This window comes from Bos javanicus, chromosome 24 (genome assembly GCF_032452875.1).
Source record: "Bos javanicus breed banteng chromosome 24, ARS-OSU_banteng_1.0, whole genome shotgun sequence".
Lineage (NCBI taxonomy): Eukaryota > Metazoa > Chordata > Mammalia > Artiodactyla > Bovidae > Bos > Bos javanicus.
In genome coordinates, this window is record NC_083891.1 from 62,051,104 (window position 1) to 62,074,773 (window position 23,670).

The 23,670-nt window shown below is 42.0% G+C and overlaps 1 protein-coding gene across 1 annotated transcript; it reads left to right on the forward strand.

Moving 5' to 3' along the window:
- Positions 1-4,006: 4,006 nt before the first annotated feature.
- On the forward strand, positions 4,007-21,802 carry LOC133237846 (plasminogen activator inhibitor 2-like). Its single transcript, XM_061400409.1, has 8 exons — positions 4,007-4,094; positions 8,313-8,492; positions 12,588-12,707; positions 14,353-14,481; positions 15,122-15,239; positions 19,103-19,245; positions 19,915-20,079; positions 20,620-21,802. The coding sequence occupies exons 2-8, from the start codon at positions 8,322-8,324 to the stop codon at positions 21,022-21,024; spliced, it is 1,251 nt and encodes a 416-aa protein (XP_061256393.1). The 5' UTR covers positions 4,007-4,094; positions 8,313-8,321; the 3' UTR covers positions 21,025-21,802.
- The last annotated feature ends 1,868 nt before the right edge of the window (positions 21,803-23,670 follow it).

A 23,670-nucleotide genomic window follows, 5' to 3' on the forward strand; every position in this document is an offset into this window, starting at 1 on the left:
CAATATTGTAGTGGTTTTTGACATACACTGACATGAATCAGCCATGGGTGTACATGTGTTCCCCATCCTGAACCCTCCTCTCACCTCCCTCCCCATCCCATCCCTCAGGCCATCCCAGTGCACCAGCCCTGAGCACCCTGTCTCATGCATCGAACCTGGACTGGCGATCTGTTTCACATATGATAATACACATGTTTCCATGCTATTCTCTCAAATCATCCCACCCTCGCCTTCTCCCACAGAGTCCAAAAGACTGTTTTATACATCTGTCTCTCCTGCTGTCTCGCATACAGGGTCATTGTTACCATCTTTCTAAATTCCATATATATGTGTTAGTATACTGTATTGGTGTTTTTCTTTCTGACTTACTTCACCTGTATAATAGGCTCCAGTTTCATCCATCTCATTAGAATTGATTCCATGTATTCTTTTTAATGGCTGAGTAATACTCCATTGTGTATATGTACCACAACTTTCTTATCCATTCATCTGCCAATGGACATCTAGGTTGCTTCCATGTCCTGGCTATTATAAACAGTGCTGTGATGAACATTGGGGTACACATGTCTCTTTCAATTCTGGTTTCCTCAGTTTGTACGCCCAGCAGTGGGATTGCTGGGTCATATGGCAGTTCTATTTCCAGGTTTTTAAGGAATCTCCACACTATTCTCCATAGTGGCTGTACTAGTTTGCATTCCCACCAACAGTGTAAGAGGGTTCCCTTTTCTCCACACCCTCTCCAGCATTTATTGTTTATAGACTTTTGGATAGCAGCCATTCTGACTGGTGTGAGATGGTACCTCATAGTGGTTTTGATTTGCATTTCTCTGATAATGAGTAATGTTGAGCATCTTTTCATGTGTTTATTAGCCATCTGTATGTCTTCTTTGGAGAAATGTCTGTTTAGTTCTTTGGCACATTTTTTGATTGGGTCATTTATTTTTCTGGAATTGAGCTGCAGGAGCTGCTTGTGTATTTTTGAGATTAATTCTTTGTCAGTTGCTTTGTTTGCTATTACTTTCTCCCATTCTGAAGGCTGTATTTTCACCTTGCTTATAGTTTACTTCATTGTGCAGAAGTCTTTGAGTTTAATTAGGTACCATTTGTTTATTTTTGCTTTTATTTCCATTACTCTGGAAGGGGGGTCATCGAGGATCCTGCTGTGATAATACATTCACTATTGGCTTAGCAGACTGTTGTGCTGCCTATGTGTGGTTAAAAAACAGTTGAACAAATTGGTTGCAGTGTCAGGGGTGCCCTCCAGGGGACTGAGACTGAAAAAAGAGAGAGACCTAGAACACCAGGCAATAGCACCCACTGAATGTTCACTGAGACAGAGAAGTGGCTGAGTGCCAAGGGATGTGAAAATTTATAAAAGGGTTAGTGGCTGCTTGCAAGGTTTCTGTGGTCTAATGGAGAAACAGAGGATTTGAAAGGTCACTCTTGAAGCTCTTTTTCTTTATGTGACCTGAGATCTTCCAGAACTTAATAAACTGAATAATTTGGCTTGTGAAGGCCAGATTCTGAAGAACACACCTATCTCATTGCCCCTTTAATAATAATGAGGCATTTGGGTTAAGTCTGGTGGTTCAGATGATAAAGAATCTGTCTGCGATGCAGGAGACCTGGGTTTGATTCCTGGGTGGGGAAGAGCTGCTGGAGAAGGGAATGGCTACCCACTCCAGTATTCTTTCCTGGAGAATCCCATGGAAAGAGAAGCCTGGTGGTCTGTAGTCCATAGGGTCACAAAGAGTTGGACACAACTGAGCAACTAACACTTTGGGTTAAGTTAGTCCACTCCTTTTTGACCAGAGACTCACATTAGCAAGAAGAGTTAAAGATAAGTCTGGCTCTGTAGACCACAGCCCAGCTAAGAAGCTCACACAGGGCTCAAACCCACAGACTTGGTTTCAAGGACACTCCAGATTGTCAACACAGCTCTTCAAGTGGAGACATGGGGCTTGCCACACCAGCGGAGAAGAAGCATGGTGCTTTTGCTTCTTTTCATCCTTATCACTTTGGGGATTTCCTATGCATAAAAGTTAAGTGTGCAACTAGAGATGATCATACTAGGTGAAGTAAGTCAGAAAAAGAAAGACTGATACCATATGATATCACTTATGTGTGGAATCTAAAATGTGATGTGAGCGAACATCTGTGAAACATATTCAGACCTAGTGATCAGACTTGTGGCTGCCAAGCGGGAGAGAGGAGAGGAAGAGGGATGGATTGGGATTTTGGCGCTGGTAGATACAAACTATTACATTTAGAATGGGTATAGAGCCAGGTCTTACTGTATAGTGCACGGAAAGTACGTCCGATCTCCTGGGATAAGCCATAATGGTGTTTGTGTGTGCTCAGTCGTGTCTGACCCTGGTTCCTCTGTCCATAGGATTTTCCAGGCAAGAATACTGGAGTAGAGTGCAATTTCCTACTTCAGGGGATCTTTCTGATCCAGGGATGGAATCTACCTCTATTAGTCTCCTGCATTGGCAGGAGGATTCTTTACCTCTAGTGACACCTGGGAAGCCCATGATAGCAGAATATTAAAAACAACAAGAAAGATGGTAACGGCAACCCTGTATGTGAGACAGCAAAAGAGACACAGATGCATAGAACAGTCTTTTGGACTCTGTGGGAGAGGGAGGGGGGGGATGATTTGGGAGAATGGCATTGAAACATGTATAATATCATATGAGAAACGAATCACCAGTCCAGGTTCGATGCAGGATACAGGAAGCTTGGGGCTGGTGCACTGGGATGACCCAGAGGGATGGTATGGGGAGGGAGGTGGGAGGGGCTTCAGGATGGGGAACAGGTATACACCCGTGGTGGATGCATGTTGATGTATGGCAAAACCAATACAATATTGTAAAGTAAAAAAAAAAATTGATTAATTAATTTAAAAACTTTAATAAAAAAATAAAACTTCAACAACAACAACAACTATATATGTGTGTAAAACTGAGTCACTTTGCAGCAGAGATTGGAAGAACATTTTAAAATAACTATACTCCAGTAAAGAAGTAAAGTGAGAAGAAAATCATCTTTACAATGTGTTGCAAACACTTTTCAATAAGCTCTAACAAGATGAACATTTTAAAACTCAGATTCTCTTTCATTATCCGTATCTTTTATCTGTTTTTATCAGATTCCTTTGGCTGTATCTAAAAATTTAGTGATTTTCAGAATCATGATTTTAACATCACAAATTCCAATTAACACCTTTAATTTACTCACTTAAAAATTAACTTAAAGTGCACAATGGATTTTCACTGTTTAACTAAAGATAAGATTTATGTTCTAAAAAATGGCAAATGAAATGTTCTTTGGGTGTGATTTGTGACAGATTAGGGTGGAACTCCGGAGAAGGCAATGGCACCCCACTCCAGTACTCTTGCCTGGAAAATCCCATGGATGGAGGAACCTGGTGGGCTGCAGTCCATGGGGTCATAGAGTGTCCCCATAGAGTCAGACACTACTGAAGCGACTTAGCAGCAGCAGCAGCAGGGTGGAACCCAGAATTATTTAGGTAATTATAGCTTGAGAAAATGTAACAGGGTTTAAAATAAAGAATTTATAAGGAAGAAAAGTGTTTTTTTTCCCCTGTTCCCAAAGAATTGTTTGGGGGCTGTCTAGATTCAAAAGAGAAAGGATTCCATTGCTTTTTAAGTATTGCAAAAAGCTCCCAGGCCATTCTTGTCAAAAGATTGAAGAGACATTGTAGAATTTCTTACCAAGAGAGCAAGCTAAAGAGGGGACTGTTGAAACTGGGGCTGACAGATTTTAGCTAATTTTATTTTATTTTATTCATTTTTTTTAGATTTTAGCTAATTTTAACAGGCATGTGTAGGTATTGCTAAATTTTAAAGTTTCTGAATGATGTCATCTTCGTAAATGATGCCTTAGCAAATGAGCATTTCTATTCTAATGATGTCCTTCTGAGTAAAATGTTGAATCACTCAAAGGACACAGATAGAGAGAGAAAAAAAATGCCACGTGGGAGGGGCAGAGCTTTATAAAACCGGTCATTGCCATGTCTGAACACTAACAACGCTGAGAAGGCCGTTTCCTGTCAGGCAGAGAAGGACCAGGTATTTCAGCCATTTCCATGTCTCTCTCTGTGAAATAGGGTTTTATTTTGCATACTGGTATTATTAACATAATGAAAATTAAACTGTGGGATGTTTTTAGAGGATGAGTAAAAGTTTAACGGTGTTTTCTTGTTTAGTTGCTTGTTTGAGAATATTTTGGTTCAAGATTTGAATTAAATTAAGTTATACATAATCTTAAATCTCAGAGATCAGCAAATGCCTATGTAACACTCACCAAACCCAAATGTACATTCTAGTTGTGATGTCAGTTTTCCTGAACAGCTTAGAATGTGTGTGTCCTTTACCAGTTCTTGTTTGGCACTGAATTTAATGAAAATAGCTAGACCAATTAAAATGTATTTTTTTTTAGCAACTGAAAGTAATTTATAAATTGTACATAAATATGATAAAGACAAAAAGAGGACTCAGTTTTCATCTGAAACAACCAGAAATAAAGCAGGAAACTGAGTGGTTCAATTCAATACCAGAATATACTTATTGAATTTAGTTTGATAATTGGTCAATTTAGTGAAAGAGAAAGAACAGCCCAGTTAGTTGCTAGACTGACTGAAGTAATAGTTCAATAAATAATTTAATATCCCATAAACAAATAATTATTCATTATGAAATAAATCAAATACAGAATAGGCTTTTAATTTTATGGGGGAAAACTTGGTAATTTGGAATGGGATATTTCCTTGAAGTTATTGTTTTCTCTGTGTCATTAATTTTTCTGGTCAATTTCAAAATATTTACACTGTGTTGCTGCAAAAAAATTCACTTAAAAATGCTACAGCAAACTCGAATCTACCGTTCGATGCCAGTGAGCAGAGGGAGTGTGGCCATGGGCCTGAGCTCCCTGCCGCCTGTGCCAAGTTTCAGCGGCACGTCTGTCAGCTTGCATTTCAGGAACCAACACAAGCATCACAGAGACCAGCCCCAATGTGATTTTCAACTGTTTGTTCTTCTAAAGATAATATCAAACGTTGCTTAAGAGTATAATACCTAGAAATTGTTGAAGTTGTGTAACTCACCCTAGTGTTAAGAAATTCACAACAGGTGTTTCCTGTTCTGAGAGATTCTGATGTCACTCAGTGGCTTCGATTTTACATGGTCTTAGGCAGATTCCCACTTAAATGTAGGGTGGATGTGTGGTAGAGTCAGAAGACACTGTGTATATATACACATATATATGATATATTCACAGATTTCTATGAATATAAACTTCTCAAACCTTATTTGAAAGGTCTGCAGGGACAGCACTGCTGCTGCTGCTGCTAAGTCGCTTCAGTCGTGTCCGACTCTGTGCGACCCCATAGACGGCAGCCCACCAGGCTCCTGGTCCCTGGGATTCTCCAGGCAAGAACACTGGAGTGGGGTGCCATTTCCTTCTCCAAGGGACAGCACTAGAGCTGGAATTGGAAGCTAGTCTACGCTTTGAAACCAGCTGTGCTGTCAACATCTTCATATTTTCATTGGTATAACAAGAATTACTAGGTTTACCAGCCAAGTAATTATGCAAGGGAAATAAAACAGTGAGGCCGAAGGAATGTGGTAACTGTGATAGAGACATCACACATTATTTTTTATGTTAAATGCAGTTAATTTCACCTATCTGAAAGATAGAATTTAGACTATTTTAAAAACAAGTAAATATATCTGGAGTGATTTAATTCTGTCCTTACTTTTTAATTTTTTTAACAAAATAGTCACAGTCAACTGGACTTCTAACTTGGCATTAAAACCCCTCACTTTTCATTTGTCTTGACAAATTTTGCTAGTGTCAAAGTGACTGGCTATTCAGGTCATTATAAAGAATTAGGTATAGGAGAAGCCTACATTAACTAGTTAATTAATTAATTGGTCACATGATGCAGCTTGTGGGATCTCAGTTCCCCAGCCAGGGATTGAGCCCGTGCCCTCAGCAATGAAAGTTCCGAGTCTTAAACACTGGATCACTAGGGAATTCCCAGGCTTAAGTTTATTTTTATAGCTCCAATTCTTTATTTTATTGCACACAATAGAGAAATATTTATGCTATTAATTCTCTGTTTTTGAAATGTTTTTGAGAGGAATAATTCATCATAAGGATGATTTTAAAATTGAGAAGGAAGAGGAAACAAATTCCTGAGTCACCCAGGTTAATCTAATCTCAGTGATGAAGCAAGGGAAAAAAGTGATTTTTTGAAACTTAAGCCTTCTAGTAGTATTACAAATTGTCTTCCTTCCTCTTTTTATTTCCTCTTTCTAGCATTTCTCAAACCAGTAACTGGCTGAAACACTTACACGTAGCAGTTAAACATCAGCAGGTGAAGTGTGAGTGACATTGGACAGAGTGGGTTTCTGAAGCTTGAATCCTGAGCTTGAATCCCTGCATCATTACATACAAACTCTGTGACCTTATATATGTCTCAGGATGTAACCTATAGAATAAAGATCAGAATATGTACCTCACATTGATCCTGTGAATATTATAAATTAAAGGAGACAAGAAGGCATGAGAGAGTTTTGGGGACATGTTTTATTTACTTTACTATTTTGTCTTGATAAAATACAATTGGGTGGTATCTCACACGAGAAATTTTGATACAAATGGCAATCACTTTCTTCACGAGAAATGTTTGCAAACCGAGTGTTCACATGACAGCCGTGGACTGGGGAGACGTGAGCCTGGAGGCCCCGCTGGGGGAGCCCAAGGCTGCAGAGAGCCTCCTCCAGGGCCTCCCCCAGTGGCTCCCCAGCCACCGTCCCCAGAAGGTTCCTGTGGAATGATGAGTGTCAGCGTAGCTTGGTATATTTATAGATTCTGGTAATTGCAGGGTGTGTTTGAAGCCTTTGTGAAAGTGTAAGATACAGTCTGTCGGCTAGAACCAGCAGGTACCCACCCACACCTGGGTGTGTCCAAGCGTTTGGCTGCATGCGAGTTTTAGGTCACGGAAGGTGTGTCTGTCATTTATCTTCAGACGGTGGATGGGGTGTGTGTGTTCATGTGTGCGTATGTGAGCTCCATAAATCCAGGACCACTCCTGCAGAGGGACCTGGTGTTGACTGCCCTGCTAGGGGTGGTGGGAGGAGGGGGGCCTTTCCAGCATCCCAGCAATGAGCTGCTCAGCACAGGGGGCGCTTTGGTAGAAAGGCTGTGGTGTGTGAGTGAGTGGAGGGGGTGTAGGAGTGGGAGATAGGGCAGTGTGAAATGCTCCCTCTCAAAAGGTGAGTCTAAGCCACTTCTAGAAAGGAGTTTGGCCATCTCCACTGGGGCCAACAAGAGTATGTGTGCATGTGGCAGGCATTTGAATATGTGTGTGTTTTCCTCGAGTGTGTGATGGTGATGGTTTAGTCACTAAATCATGTCCATGGACTCTTGCGACCCTGTGGACTGTAGCCTACCAGGCTCCTCTGCCCATGGGATTTCCCAGGCAAGAATACTGGAGTGGGTTGCCGTTTCCTTCTCCAGGGGATCTTCCCGACCCAGGGATCAAATGTGGGTTTCCTGCATTGCAGGTGGTCTCCTGCATTTCAGGTGGATTCTTTACGGACTGAGCCACCAGGGAAGACCCTAGTGTGTGTATCTGTGTGTCTGTACGTGTGATGTGTGTTTGTAGGTACAACACAGAGGTTGAGAGTATGACCCTGAAGGCCATCCACCAACCTGGCTTCAGTCCTGTCACTTATAGTCGAGTGACATGGGTCACTTTTCTGATTCTATTTGGGCAGTAGTTTTTTCCTGTGTAAGCGCAAGAATAGCAGTGCCTTCCTCACAGGGTTTGTGTGAGGATTAACTGGTTTAGTACAGGTGAAATGTTGAACACAGCATCTGTTGTACAGTTAAGAACTCAATAAGGGCTATTTATTGTTATTGCTGTTATTATCATTATTATGAGGTGGAGGGTCACCATGCATCCCAGGACTGTTCCCTCTATCGCAGGATCAGCTGTGTCATTTGCAGGGTCCAGTGCAAAAGGGAAATGCAGGGAGGGCCCTTTGTATAAAGTTACTAAGGAACTGCCGGGTTGTGACAGCAGCGCACCGCACCGAGAGTGGAACCTTTAGTGGCTGCACAGGTCCCAGGGTCACGATGCTGCTGACCCTGTTCAGTTAAAGGAGAACAGAGAGGAAACCCCTGCCCTGTGCAGGGTACAGCCTGTGCTACGCCACTGACATCACTCAAAATGTTGAGTCATCTTTTAGAGCTGTTGCTTTTCCTCGTTTTCCTTCCAGATTGAGACAATGGAAGAACTTTATGTGGCAAATACAATCTTTGCCCTCAATTTCTTCAAGCATCTGGCAAATACAAGCGCCAACACCCAGAATCTCTTCTTCTGTCCCTGGAGCATCTCCTCCACCATGGCCATGGTCTACCTGGGCGCCCGGGGCAATACTGCAGACCAGATAGCCCAAGTGAGTTTCTGTTAAAGTTCCCAGTTGGGACTGAAGGATTCCTGAACTGAATTGCAGAACTGCTCTGATTATATGCTTACAGGATCTGGACTATAACAGTCAGTGGCTAGTGGGATCTTAGTTCCCCCACCAGGGATCGAACCCATGCCCTCAGCAATCATCACAAGCCATTACAACACAAGTTACTTAGATTCAAATATATAAAAGAGCCAAACCACGAAAATCCTCAATGGTAGATATAGTAGAAGGATTATCAGTTTTCTTATCCTGCAACATTAGAAATAGTTAATAGTGACTATATCTGACATCTGATAATGTTTATATTTTTCAAAAGATTTGTCTGCTTTATCTCTTACTGATTTTAAGAGCATCACTGACGGATGGACAGTGGGACTGAAGCACCTTTCTTTGGGTTCCTCTGGTTTCTGCTCTCTCATCTCAGGCTCTTTCCGTTTATGAATTCCTAGTAGTGGTTTTAGGAGAGTGCCATGAAGAGAAAAAAGCTGTCCCAGAGCTTGGTCTCTGCACTCTGAGGGAGGCACCGAGAGCAACACAGCTTCGGAGGGCCTCAGACAACATTTTCCGCCCCGTGAGCTCATGTCAAAAAACGGGGCTGACGGGATGGCCAGTCTTCAAAGTCAAGGTGGTCGGGGGGCCAGCACTGTGGGGTCTTTCTATCAGGGCCTCTGGCTTCCTTCCTTGGTGAATGGACACCAGCTTAGTCAGGGGACCCTTTCACTGGGTCAGGGACTGTGGAAATACATTGACTTACTTCACTTGTACACAGCAGTCATCCTCTGGGATGAATGTGGTGCTATTAAAGTTCACATGATCCTGTCTTCCCTGGATCCGTGAGGAGACGAGGTAATTATATCGTTAAAATTCTTTCCTACTCGTGTGTACAGAGCTCAGCACCGAGTGCTGGGCGTCAAGCTCTGTTTCTCACAAGCGTGGATGCTGTCCTCAGTCACCCTGGAGTTTCCCGTGAGAATCGCACCTGAGTGTGTGGGTACAGGGAGGTGGACAGTCTTCCAGGTACACAGTGACCCACTTAAGGCAGGCCTCATTTGGAGTGGCTCACACAGAGTGTTAGCCAATCTCACCGCAGGAGGAAAAGGGCTGGGAGCTTCTCTCTCTGTTTGTGGCAGTTTGAACATCAAGACTCACAACAAAGCCCAGTTGCTCAATTCTTTGATACCAGCCACATTTTGCAAAATGCCTTCCCCTTTATTTTCTTTGCCTTGAAAAAAAAAAAGGCAGTGAACTCCATTAAAAACTTTAGAAAACATCACGGACTTCAATTTTTATTTTTATTTAGTTTTTGGCCATGCTGTGTGGCATGAGGACTGTTAATTCCCTTCCCCCTGCACTGGAAGCATGGAGTCTTAACCACTGGACCACCAGGGAAGTCTCCATTTTTTTAATGTAAAAGAATCAGAAGCATTTTTTTCTTTTTCTTTTTTTTTTTTTTGAGGATAGACGCCATGCTCTAGGTGCTAAAGAGAAAATCTTGATTTTGCTGCCAGAGGAAAATAACTTAGTGGTCACTCATGGCACAACACAGCTTTTCTGTGTTTGGAAAGTATGTTTTGCACGTGGGACAAGAATTTTATATACAGTTTTCTTGTAACTCTGCCACATGGGAAGATTTTAAAATTCAAAGGCAAATTGGCTTAATTCTCTACCAAAAAAAAGAGGAGATGCTTTTTAGTTTGGACATGGAAGCCTGGACTTTGGGGACAGACCTGCCTGTCTTTGGTTGGTGGTTCTGCCACTTACTAGGTGTGTAAATGAAGACATTTAAACACTCTGAGCCTCAGCTTTCTTATTTTTCATTTTATAAGAACAACTTTGTTGAGATATAGTTTACATTTCATAAAATTCACCCATTTAAAGTTTACAATTCAGTAGTTCTTAGTATATTGACAAGAATTGTGCAGCCATCACCACAGTCTAATTTTAGAGTATCTTCTTCTTCCTCAAAGGAATTCTGTATGGTCTATGGCTATACCACCCTGAACCCTCCCAATCTTGGAAGCTAAGCAGGGCTGGGCCTGGTTAGTACTTGGATGAGAGACATTCTGTACCCATAAACTATATTAATTGGATCATACATAATCCAGATTGTTGTTGCTGCTGCTGCTGCTGCTGCTAAGTTGCTTCAGTCATGTCCGACTCTTCCCGACCCCATGGACTGCAGCCTACCAGGCTCCTCCGTCCACGGGATTTTCTAGGCAAGAGTACTGGAGTGGGGTGCCATTGCCTTCTCTGAATGCGGATTGTTAACCACATATTTTGTACAATAGTTGCAGACCTCTCGAACACCATTTGATAACTCAAAAGAGTCTAGTAGTAACTTTCTTATTTTTAAAATGTAAATGAAAATGTATATTGGGCAAGATGAGTATGAAGATTAGAGTTAACAGGAGAGGCATGTGGTAGAACTAATTGTTTTCATAGCTGATACTTACAATGCCCCAGCCAGGCACCTTGCTGAGAATGTTTTATGAATTTATCCACAGAATACAAAATCCTGTGAGGTAGGTGCTCTGATTACCGTATTAACTTTACAGATGAGAAAATCAGGGCAGGAAGAGGCTGCCCACATTTGGGAACTGGTATAGCTGGTAAGGCTGGAACAGTTGCAGGGGAAAAAGGAGCAAATAGAATAAATAGATACTCTCTTTCAGAGTACAGGCAATGTGAGATTTGCAGGAGTATTTTTACCCAGCTCTTATCTTTAGGATAAGGCCACAGACCGGCCTGGGCCAGGCCAGATCTCTGGGCAGGGTGCCTGCCTCAGCCTGGCTCAGGACCATGACACACACCCCACACCTGCAAGGACTCTTGCCATGACTCGAGTGGGCTTCAGTGCTGCCCAGAGACCCCAGCTTATGGGTCAACTTCCTTAAAAGGTAGGACAACCAGAGAAGCTCTTACACAAAGTATTCCTCCCTTTTACAGTGTCAGTCAGGCTGCTTTTCAGAGAGTATTAGGTAGGAACTTATAATATATGATCTGAAGAGCAGAGAAAGACCCCAGAAATCCTAACACCTCTCCTTCCAGCCTAGAAATCCACCATCTGCTGGGCAAGGTTGCCTTCCCTTCCTTGGCAGAGCCTCCACCATCAATGCTTTACCAATAAGTTCCTCCCTGCCTGGGGCCCCATGGCGCTGGGACTGAAAGGATGCTGGAGATGGGGGTGGGTGGGTGTCAGGGTCAGGTGGAGGAATCTACTGTACTGGGGGAGGGGGCTTGAGGCACCTTCCTGGGCCAGTCTGCACCTGCCAGTTTCACTGTTAGCTGGACCTGCCACTTACAACATAAAGAAATTCACATTGGGATGTCTTGGTGGTCCAGTGGCTAAGACTCTGTGCTCCCAACACAAGGGGACCTGGATCTGATCCCTGGTCGGGGAACATGTGGAAACTAAAGACCCTGCATGCCGCAACTAAAGATGCTGCCTGCCGCAACTAAGACCATGGGCAGCTAAATAAATACATAGATGCAAATAAATATTTAAAAAAGGAATTCATATTGTCATCTGACCCCTGCCATCTTCCCCCAACATGGACAGAAGTGAGGGATTTCTTTATGTGTAGATAATGTATGTGCAGATGTTTTAGGTGATCCTTGGTAATACTGAGCACCCTGTTTTTGTGCTGAAGCTAGCAGTGGCTGCTAATGGTTAACAGTCTAGAAGGGTATAATGTGTAAGGCCACTGAACAGAGAGATACAGGGTCAGGCATTAGCCTTATTACTTCCTTCAAAATACTGGGATGTTTTCAAGGAAGTTTATGAGTTGGGTGATAATTTAGATAATTTAATTAAAAGATTATAAATCATCTCATTATATTTTTTTTGGTCAAAATGGCCAGTATTTGAATTAGTATAAAATAACTCATGCTAATTCCCATGAAGGGAATTTCATGGACTGACACATATTACACTTGAAGAGCATCTGTGCTTTGTGCCCAGACACAAAGGCAGGGAACTTGACGTAGGACCACTAGGAGGTACTTGACAGCCATTGGTTTAAAAGCTAAATAATGCAGCAGAAAAATGTACCAAATTTTCTCGAATTCCAATTGTAGGTGCTTCAGTTTAACCAAGTTGGAGTCCACAGAGGCACCCCAGTGACCCCACGGAGCCTCAGCAGTTGTGATTTCTCACAGCAGATCCAGAGGGGCACCTATCCTGATGCTATTTTGCAGGTATCTGACTCATCCATTCCTAGTTCTTTTGTATTTTGTTTCCAGAAACTTCTTGTCTTAAAGTCACAATATTAGGGAAGGAACCTAGTACAACTTCCACCTTTCATAGGAAGAAAATTAAGACTCACAGTCCTTGAGTAAATATCTTACAGTCACTCTCATAGGGAAGGGCAGACCTGGGGTAGAATCCATGCTTTATGACTTCCAGGTCAAGACTGTTTGTAAATTCTGTCACATTACTCTGCCATTAGTTGGGTATGTATAATTCATTCTAAAGCCACGGTAGAGACTCCTACTATACACATGTGTGAATGCAGATTTCCAGAGTAAGGGGTGACAAGTAATTGAGGAATGGAGGTGGCCAGGCCTGGTGACTTCAGAAGAGGTCACTGACCTTCATGTATCCTTTATCTCCTCTCTCCCTATCTATCTAGGGCTTCCCCAATGGCTCAGTGGTAAATAATCTGCCTGCAATGCAGGAGACGCAGGTTCAATCCCTGGATAAGATGATTCCCTGGAGAGGAAATGGCAACCCACTCCAGTATTCTTGCCTGAAAAATCCCATGGACAGAGGAGCTTGGTGGATTACAGTTCAAAGAGTCACAAAGAGTTGGACCCAACTGAGCGACTGATCACAAGCACACATCTATCTATCTATCTATCTACCTACTGTCATCATTATGATCATCATCTACTATCTATCTATCTTCCTTCTCTCTCCCTATCTGTGGATCTATCATCATCATCATTATTAACAAAAGAACACCACCAATCTATCCACCTATTTATCATCATTATTGTGATCATCATCTACTCTCTATCTATCTACCATCCATTCATCTAGTCAATCTCAAGTTAGTATATTTTCCCAGTATTCCACTTCCTTAAACACTATTCAGCTACATTATAAGAGCCTGGTGTAGATGGGCTCCTACTGGTAAATAACTTCCACAATCACACTCTGATTTAGGTCCTCTCACAGGTTCCTTCTTAGGGATGCTGATGCTCCATCTGTCTGTCACTCAGGGAATTACAGACTCAAGATGATGAGAAGGCCTCTTCAAAAGGCGATTCTGCCAGGCCTGAGTGGACAGCTGATGGTCCATCTTCAGGGCTCTGACCTCAGCTTCACCCAGCCACTGCTGTGACTAAGCCCTGTGTCTGTCATCATGCTCGCAAACTTCAGGTTGGGGATTGGAATTCCCCTCGATTTTATGTTTTCTAAACTCCAGATTCCATTGCACAGACAACCCCTTAATTATGCCAAAGGACTTGTAGAAGTTATATAAACTTTTAAAAGAACATTTCTAAGGTAACATTTTAATATAATAAAAATTGCTTAGAGACTATAGCTTAGGTAAGTATCAAGGGACCCTGACTTTTTCTAGGATCTCAGTTCTGTTACAGATAAATCCAATCCTATGGGCAGAGAAAAATCTGAAACAAGTCAAAAATTATCTCATAAGTTTTAATGTACTATATCCATATCAAAATTATTTCCTGAGTTACCTCTAAAGTGCCAGAAAAAAAAGTATATTGTAATACAGCATTTTATTGATATCCTAGAAAAAAATACTATTGCTTAAGAAATATCTTGTTTAGAAGTCCTGAGTTATATAAATTGAATCTCTCCTTTCCTTTTAAGGCACAAGCTGCGGGGGTAATCCATTCATCCTTCCATTCTCTCAGCAACACTATCAACGTGTCCATGGGGGAGTATTTATTGGAAAGTGCCAATAAACTGTTTGGAGAGAAATCTGCAAGATTCAAGGAAGTGAGTGAAACCTGCGATCTAAATGGCAGGGTCCCAAACTCGCAGGAAGATCACTTTCAAAGCTGTTTTCTCTGATTCATTCCCAGAGGGTGAGAATTCCACTCAGGCTCGCAAGGCTCCCCGAGGCCATGGGACACGATCCAACACAGGCATGCTTGTGTTCCCTCTGTGGGTGTTTCCTATTTCTACTGTAAAAACCCCACATGGAAAGTCACAAGTCAGGAGGTGTGCACAGGTGCTCCCAGAACCACTAACCCCACGCCCAGCCTCTCCGTCTCCATTCAGTGTTCATTGCGCAAAGTATGCAGGAGAACAAAGGCAGTCGGGACTGGATTGGGGGTGTCAAGAGAGCACATAATCAGCTCCCAGCCAACCTCCCCTGTACCCTGCTTCAGGCTCCCCAGTCTTGACAGGAAACCTGTAATTTACAAATACACCACAGATGGTTGGATATCCCGGAGGAGGGCATGGCAGCCCACTCCAGTATTCTTGGCTGGAGATTTCCATGGACAGAGGAGCCTAACGGGCTACAGTCCACGGGGTCACAAAGAGTTGGACACAACTGAGCAGCTAACACTTTCACTTTCACTTGTTGTGTATATATTCTAAGTAATCTTGTCACTATTTTTTCGCTTTAAAGGAATACATGCAACTCTCCAAGAAATATTACTCTACAGAACCGCAGGCAGTTGACTTCCTAGAATGTGCAGAAGATGCCAGAAAACAGATTAATTCCTGGGTCAAGACTCAAACCAAAGGTAAAACCAAGAAATAGTTTCTGCTCTTCTTTCCACGTAGAAAACTCTGATGTGTGTGTGTGTGTGTGTGTGCGTTTAAAATCCTTGAACTTAGCACTTACTCCTAATCTTAGTTATTTTGGCTAATGTAACCTGATTCTTGTTGAGCTTTGTGGTGTTTTAAGTGAGAAAAACGGAGAAGGCAATGGCACCCCACTCCAGTACTCTTGCCTGGAAAATCCCATGGATGAGGGAGCTTGGTGGGCTGCAGTCCATGGGGTCGAGAAGAGTCAGACACGACTGAGTGACTTCACTTTCAGTTTTCACTTTCATGCATTGGAGAAGGAAATGGCAGCCCACTCCAGTGTTCTTGCCTGGAGAATCCCAGGGACGGGGGAGCCTGGTGGGGCTGCCGTCTGTGGGGTCGCACAGAGTCGGACACGACTGAAGCGACTTAGCAGCAGCAAGTGAGAAAAAAATAATCAAAGTCTACTAATAGAAGATATATATTCAGTAATCTGGTTCGGATTATTACTGAATAGAATATAAGAAGAGGCAGATCTTTTCTAATTTAGGAAATATCAGTATTGAAATAATTGTGACTTTATGTTCACTGCAAACAAAAACAAAGAAAAAAGGAACAATATTCAACTGAGTAATGTGAGAATATGGGCAATGGAAAAAGGAGGGATCACAAAATTTTAGCTCTTTCTTCTGTTTCACCATCCAGAGTCAGTATGCTGTCCAGTTCTTTCAGTCCCTTCTTCATCTCCCATTAACTGTCTAAGCCACTTCTACCTGTATTACGCATGTCCTCAGTTTCTAACTGCCTCATCCAAGATCCCACTATCTGTTCCTGGTGCAGCTGGGGTTTCCTCTTCTTCTGAGCCTTAGTCTAATTCTGGAATTCTTCAAATTAACGTTTAAAGAGTTTGATAACTTAATGCAGAAAACATATTTTCACGTATCTCCTATGCTTATTTATTTACTTTAAAATACATTTTTGGAGAAGGCGATGGCACCCCACTCCAGTACTCTTGCCTGGAAAATCCCATGGATGGAGGAGCCTGGTGGGCTGCAGTCTGTGGGATCGCTAGGAGTCAGACACGACTGAGCGACTTCACTTTCACTTTTCACTTGCATGCATTGAAGAAGGAAATGGCAACCCACTCCAGTGTTCTTGTCTGGAGAATCCCAGGGACGGTGGAGCCTGGTGGGCTGCCGTCTATGGGGTCTCACAGAGTCGGACACGACTGAAGTGACTTACCACCAGCAGCAGCAAATACATTTTTATTTGGCTGTGTTGGGTCACAGTTGTGGCATGTGAAATCTAGTTTCCTGACCAGGGATTGAACCTGGGCCCCCCAGCGTTGGCAGCATGGAATCTGAGCCACTGGACTACTAGGGAAGTCCCTGCCTCCTATGTTTAAAACATTATTTCAAACCATAGTATGCTATCCTCGTTTCTTAGCTACCATAATAGAAAAAGCACTTGTATTAAGTTCTGTAGAATTGAAAAAAGAATTATTGTTCCTCTAAAAACAGTTGGCCTACTTTAGTTCTTCATTTCTAGATTTTTAAATTACTGCTCTGAAAGATTGATGTACCACTGACAAAAAGGAAGCAGAGAAAGTGAAGATTTAACAAAAATGAAAGTCAAAGCAGATTGCAAAATCAAAGAGATGCATGAAAGCTTTGCTTTTTTGAGAACAGCAAGAATTTCTCTTCTTTCTAAGCATTTGTGGTGAATGGCTATAAATCAATCAGTGAAACTGCAAAAATGCCAAATAGTCATTTAGACTGATTGTTTTACCAATTTTTATAGTAATTTGAGAAAATTTTCTTTTTTCCTTGTTATGATCAAATATTATGTGTCACAAAGTTAAATAAAGTCCCAGTAGATTTCCAAGTGGTAACCAGGAGTTTTAATTGCTAGGGGTTATACTGAATGACGGAGAAGGCAATGGCACCCCACTCCACTACTCTTGCCTGGAAAATCCCATGGATGGAGGAGCCTGGAAGGCTGCAGTCCATGGGGTTGCTGAGGGTCGGACACAACTGAGTGACTTCACTTTCACTTTTCACTTTCATGCATTGGGGAAGGAAATGGTAACCCACTCCAGTGTTCTTGCCTGGAGAATCCCAGGGACGGGGAAGCCTGGTGGGCTGCCGTCTATGGGGTCGCACAGAGTTGGACACAAATGAAGTGACTTAGCATAGCATAGCAAGCATACTGAATGAAGATATTGAATAACTGTACTGAAACTGGTCAGACTACAGTGACCTTTTTGCTTCAGTCCTGTATCTGTCAGCAGAAATGGAAGACAGTGGAGTTCTGAGCAGCTCCCAAGCATTGTGACCTTGGAAAGATTACTAAGATCTCACTACGGTGTCCGTTTGTGTTGCTGTTCAGTTGCTAAGTCACGTCCAACTCTTTGCCGCCCCATGAACTGCAGCAAGCCAGGCTTCCCTGTCCCTCACTATCTCCTGCAGATTACTCAGACTCATGCCCATTGAGTCAGTGATGCCATAGAACCATCTCATCCTCTGTTGCTGCCTTCTCCTCTTGCTCTCAGTCTTTCCAGCATCAGGGTCTTTTCCAATGAGTTGACTCTTCCCAGCAGGTGGCCAAAGTATTGGAGCTTCAGCTTCAGTATCAGTCCTTCCAGCAAATATTCAAGGTTGATTTCCTATTTGACACTAATTTCCTAAAATGACACTAATAATACTCCCTTATTGGAATGGTTGTGAGGAGTAAATAGAATAATGTGGTTGAAATATTGCAGAGCAGGTATTCACTATAAATGGGCTGTTTCTTAAGCCAACTTTAAAAAAAAACCACACACTCAGATATTATCACTTCTGGGAACTTTCTTGGACTCAGTCATTCATTCCCTTCTCTGTGTTGTTACAGTTCTCTGCATTATTCAGCTCTCTTAATAGAACTCACTGCACTTTCTTTCCTGAATGATTTAGAATGTCTCTTCCAATATTCTAAGCCCGCCCCACTCCCAGGACAATTTTTCCTTTATTACTTCATGAATCTGTGCTATTCCTGATATAGGTGCAGCACAACTTCCAAAACACTGTGTTTGGATGAATCAATGAGTTAGACCTATGGGCTGTCTAGACCAGACCTAGAAGGGCCTACTGACACACAGGGAAATGCACTATTAAATGCCTTGGTAGAGTCAGTCACTCAGTCGTGCCCGACTCTTTGCGATCCCATGGACTGTAGCCAGCCAGGCTCCTCTGCCCATGAAATTCTCCAGGCAACAATACTGGAGTGGGTTGCAATTCTCTTCTCCAAGGGATCTTCACCATCCAGGGACTGAACTCGGGTCTTCTGCATTGCTGGCAGATTCTTTACTATCTGAGCCACTAGGGAAGCCCATTATATTCCTTGAGTCTCTTTTTCACTCCCATCTGAATGAACTAACTTCATATAACTATAAAACTTTGAGAAAACAGTATAAAAGGAATTAAAAACTTTCTGGGACTTCTCTGGCAGTCCAGGGGTTAAGACTCTGTGCTCTCAAAGCAAGGGACGCAGGTTCAGTTTCTGGTCAGAGGAATAAGATCCTGCATGCAGCACAAAGAAAAAAAAATTAAAAGAAACTTAAAATTTTTTTCCCAAGTCTAATAGCAATTCTAAATCTTAATTACATTACTTCTTCATTTGCTTTTGAATTTTGCAAACCTGAAAAAGTTTTACTTATGTTTTAAATAAATTAAGAGAAAAATTTGAATGTGAATATCAACATCTCTGCAGAGTTTGATAAATGTGGATGCTAAGCTTGATGGTGACTCAAAAGATTCAAGAAATCATAATGACTTCATAATTGTTAATCATGAAACATAAGCATATATCATATTTTCTGTAGGCAAAATCCCAAACTTGTTACCTGAAGGTTCTGTTGATGCAGACACCAAGATGGTCCTGGTGAATGCTATCTACTTCAAAGGAAAATGGAAGACTCCATTTCAGAAGAAACTAAAGGGGCTTTATCCTTTCCATGTGAACTCGGTATGAGACAATGAAAATAAAACAGATTTTCTTAATATATATTTTAGGGTCTTTGACAAAATAGAAAAAGAAAAATTGGGACCACTCATTGATATGATTTGCTATTAATAGTTATAAGTTATACACACTGGATAGTTGATTGACTCTTTCAGGTTACTGAATAGCACTTAGTAATTTTCTGAGAGGTCATATGAGTAATGGTAAAGACCATGGGCTTTATAATTACACAATCTTGGACTCATATGTAGGCTGTACCAACTATGATGTTAGTTGTGGTTCATACACTCCTTTTTTTGATCTGTGAAACTAGGATGATAATATCCAACTCAAAATGTTGTTGTAAAGATTCAAAGAGATTTTGCAGAGTACTTGACCCCTAGTAGGTCCTGAACAAATGTTTTAGTATTTAATTATAATTGTCCATCTTATTATTAATGGGCATAATCTTGAAAAAACAAAATAGATCAGAATCACTGTGAGAGTATACAAATAATAAATTTTTATTTTTTAAAATATATTTTGATGTTTTTGACAAATTTCAAAACAAATTTTTAATTAAAAAATCTATTTCTTTAGCATGAAAGAAGAACCCATTCTCTTTTGTGTCTGATTGTAAATCTTTTGACATCTTACTATCAACTTTCATATTTTACTTTTTAATTACTTTAGACTCAGCACAAATCAGTAGAGATGATGTTCCTGCATGAAAAGCTAAACATTGGATACATAGCAGACCTGAAGGTCCAGATTCTAGAACTCCCATATGCTGGAGAGGTCAGTATGTTCCTGCTGCTTCCAGATGGAATTGCTGAATCCTCTACGGGCTTGGAGTTGGTAAGAATTCCAACTTCCGTTGTTTTAAACGCTGGGGCTAAACTCACCTTTGCACATGTCTGCTGCCGCTGTTGCTATTTAGTTGCTAAATCACGTCCGACTCTTTGAGACCCCCTGGACTTCAGCCCGCCATACTCCTCTGTCCCTGGGATTTCCCAGGCAAGATTACTGGAGCAGGTAGCCATTTCCTCTCCAGGGGATCTTCCTGACCCAAGGATCAAACCCACGTCTCCTGCATTGGCAGGTGGATTTTTTTTTTATCACTGAGTCACCTGGGAAGCCCTTGCACATGCCCACATCTGAGGAAATGGTGTGCAGTTTGAATATGTGAACTTGTTTGAGACAAATTGTGCCAGGTTTCCCAGTAATTCAGAAGCCTTAAACACATCTCATATATGCTATCTTCTTGGAAAATTTTTACCTATTAAATTTTAATATCACCTACTTTACTTTAATATAGTAAAGTCATTGGTTGTCAGCATTAGAGGTTGTTGTCTTTCTCTGCTAAGCACTCAGTGGTTTTATGTTTTGGATTCACAGTTGGAGAGTGAAATCACCCCTGACAAACTCAGCAAGTGGCTCAGCGAGGACACCATGGGTGAGGATGACGTGGAGGTGTACATCCCCAGGTTCAAACTGGAAGAGCGTTATGGACTCAAGACCATTCTCACGGGCATGGGCATGGGCGATGCCTTCAGCCAAGGCCGAGCCAATTTCTCAGGCATGTCAGAAAAGAATGACCTGTTTCTGTCTGAAGTGTTTCATCAAGCTTCTGTGGATGTGAACGAGGAGGGCACTGAGGCTGCTGCCGGCACTGGGGCCATCGTAACAGGGAGAACAGGCCACGGAGGTCCGCAGTTCGTGGCAGACCATCCTTTCCTCTTCTTTATTGTGCACAAGATAACCAAGAGCATTCTCTTTTGGGGTAGATTTGCATCACCCTAAATTGAAAGTTTCCGTTTCTGCACAGGAATTTATAATATGAGGTATAAGCCTCAGGATTTCTGCAAGTGCCAAATCTTTAGAGACCTCTGCATGTTTCTGCTTTTCTGAACTTCTATTACACACTAACTAGAAACACAGACATAGCGTGACATCTGTCAATCATAACATTACCCGCCCCCTGCCATTAATCATTTGGCCTCCTAAAATGGGATGATATGTCATTAAGCTCTTTCTTACTCTCAGTTTATTTTATAGCATTAACTTTTACTGTATTATTTATTGTTTTATATACTTTTTTAAAAAATTATGGTCACTGTCTACTGAAGCCAGTTATCACTTATTTTTCTTTCTAAGGAAATATGTGTATTTGTGGGCTTCCCTGGTGGCTCAGAGGGTGAAGAATCCACCTGCAATGCAGGATACCTGAGTTCGATCCCTGGGTCGGGAAGATCCCCTGGAGAAGGGAATGGCTACCCACTTCAGTTTTCTTGCCTGGAGAATGCCATGGACAGAGGAGCCTAGTAGGCTACAGTCCATGAGGTTGCAACAAGTGAGACACGACTTAGTGGCTAAGCATGCAGGCATATGTATTTGTTCTTATAATTAAGGATAAGTAGGTGGCCTTCCATGCCCTTTTGTAATAGAAACCTAGAAGAAAGCATTGAACAACAGGGAAATGTATATTGTGTGCATTTCTAGCATTATGTATCCCATACACGTGGCTGTAACTTACATAAGGTTGCAAAAATATAGAAAATAAACCTATTTTCACAAACCATTTGTTTGTTCACATTATATTAGGTCTTTAGATTATAAGATCTGGTTATCTTGTTTCTCAGAAATCAGGCATCACGGCTCATTTGTGAGAACCAAGTAAACAGAATAAGAGAGCCAAGGGAATAAACAACTGCTTTGCAAGGGGCCCCAGTGTTGGGGGTGGAATGGAGTTGTGTGAAAAATTGATTAGAACTGCTTTCTCACAGCAGCAAAAAGTATAGCAATTCAAAAGGATAGTTTGGGTCAGAGTCCTCTGGGGACCCCTGTGTTCAAATCAGGACATCAGGAATAAACACTGAGTCTAGTGGTGCAGACATAGCATCAAGGTCAACTCGCTGAGTGCATTGAGAGAGAGAGAGTTCAGAGGGGTAGAGAAGAGCTTGGCACAAGGGTGGAAGGAAAACATAAGCTGACTTCTTTTAAGTGTGTTTGCTTCAAATAGCACTGAATACTTCTGAGTGGATCAGCAGCACATAAAAACATAATTTAAGCCCTGAGAAATAAGGAAGATCTGAGGTTTAGGGAGTTTGACCTGGCTACAGATGTGTGGCTGGTCCTGAAAATGCATTCCAGGCACTGCCCTCTTTATGATGAAATCCAGGGATGGGTGACCCACTGAAGCATCATGGCTAAAGAGGCAGCCTTATGACCTTGTCTTAACTGCACCTAAATCCCAGTTCGAACACTTATGAGTCTGCTAACCACAAGCTGGGAATGATGCTTCTTCCTGCTTCAGTTTTCTTTCAGTGTAAACTGCCGGGGCCCAGCCCCAGTGGATCCAGGGAGTTCAAAGGGGAGACGGCTTTGGCGATCAGGATACTATAGAATTAAAGATATAAAGAGTGGTTAAATAAGGATAGCTCAGTGAGAAAATTCAGTGGAGAAAAGAGGCTGAATAACTTGGTTTACGTGGAAAGCTAATAAAATTCCAAAACAAGGAATTTGCATCACCTACATAGGCCACAGGTGTCCTCCCGTTCTCCTGAAGGAGAGGAGACACTAAGGCCTCCCCAGTCAGATCTTAGAAGCCCAGGCAAAATTAGTAGGCTTGACGAGCCTCCACACTCCAGATGGGAATTCAGCCAGAAGGTGAGAGAAAACAACCTGAGGAGACCAAGTTTCGGTGAAAAAGGCCCGCACTTTATTTTCCAAAGTAGTTTTTATACCTTAAGTTGTGCATAGAGGATAATGGGGGAAGGGGTAGAGTCATGCAAGGACAGCAGTCCTTGATTCCTATCGAAGCCAGGCTTTCAAACTTATCATATACAAAAGTTTAGGTGATTTACATCATCTTCTGGCCAGGAGGCCTGTTAACACTTTATGATCCTTTCTTTAGAAAACTTATTTTTCTCTAAAGGTGATTATTCTAAAGTCAGGTGCCACCTTCCGAAAGCATTAGATAAAGTTGCATTCCTATAGGGCAAAGGTGTGGTGGGTTATAACAAGAAAAGAATTAACTCAAGGGCCCAAGGTTACAAACATTAAAGCTACTACTTACATTCCTATACACCAATTATATTAATCAATATACTCCCAGGGACACAGTAGGTAAGGGATATGGAAACTTAGCAGCAAACATTGGCCCAACAAGTGAAAAACCCTTCACCAATACAATTTCTAATCAATCTTTTAACTGCTCAAAGGAATCTGTATTTAGACAGTTTAGAACATCTCATGCCTCTCACGGTTGGGAGGCTGTGAACAATCACATGTGGCCGGAAGATCCTGTTCAGGCAGGCTAGAGGACTTCCAAAGGAGTTTGTAAGTTGAAACACTCTTGTCACACCCAGGAACTTTATTAACTGGAGCGATAAGTTAACTCTTTTTCAGAGAGAGGTAGTGGGGGACAGCCCCCCGTAAAGTCAGAGG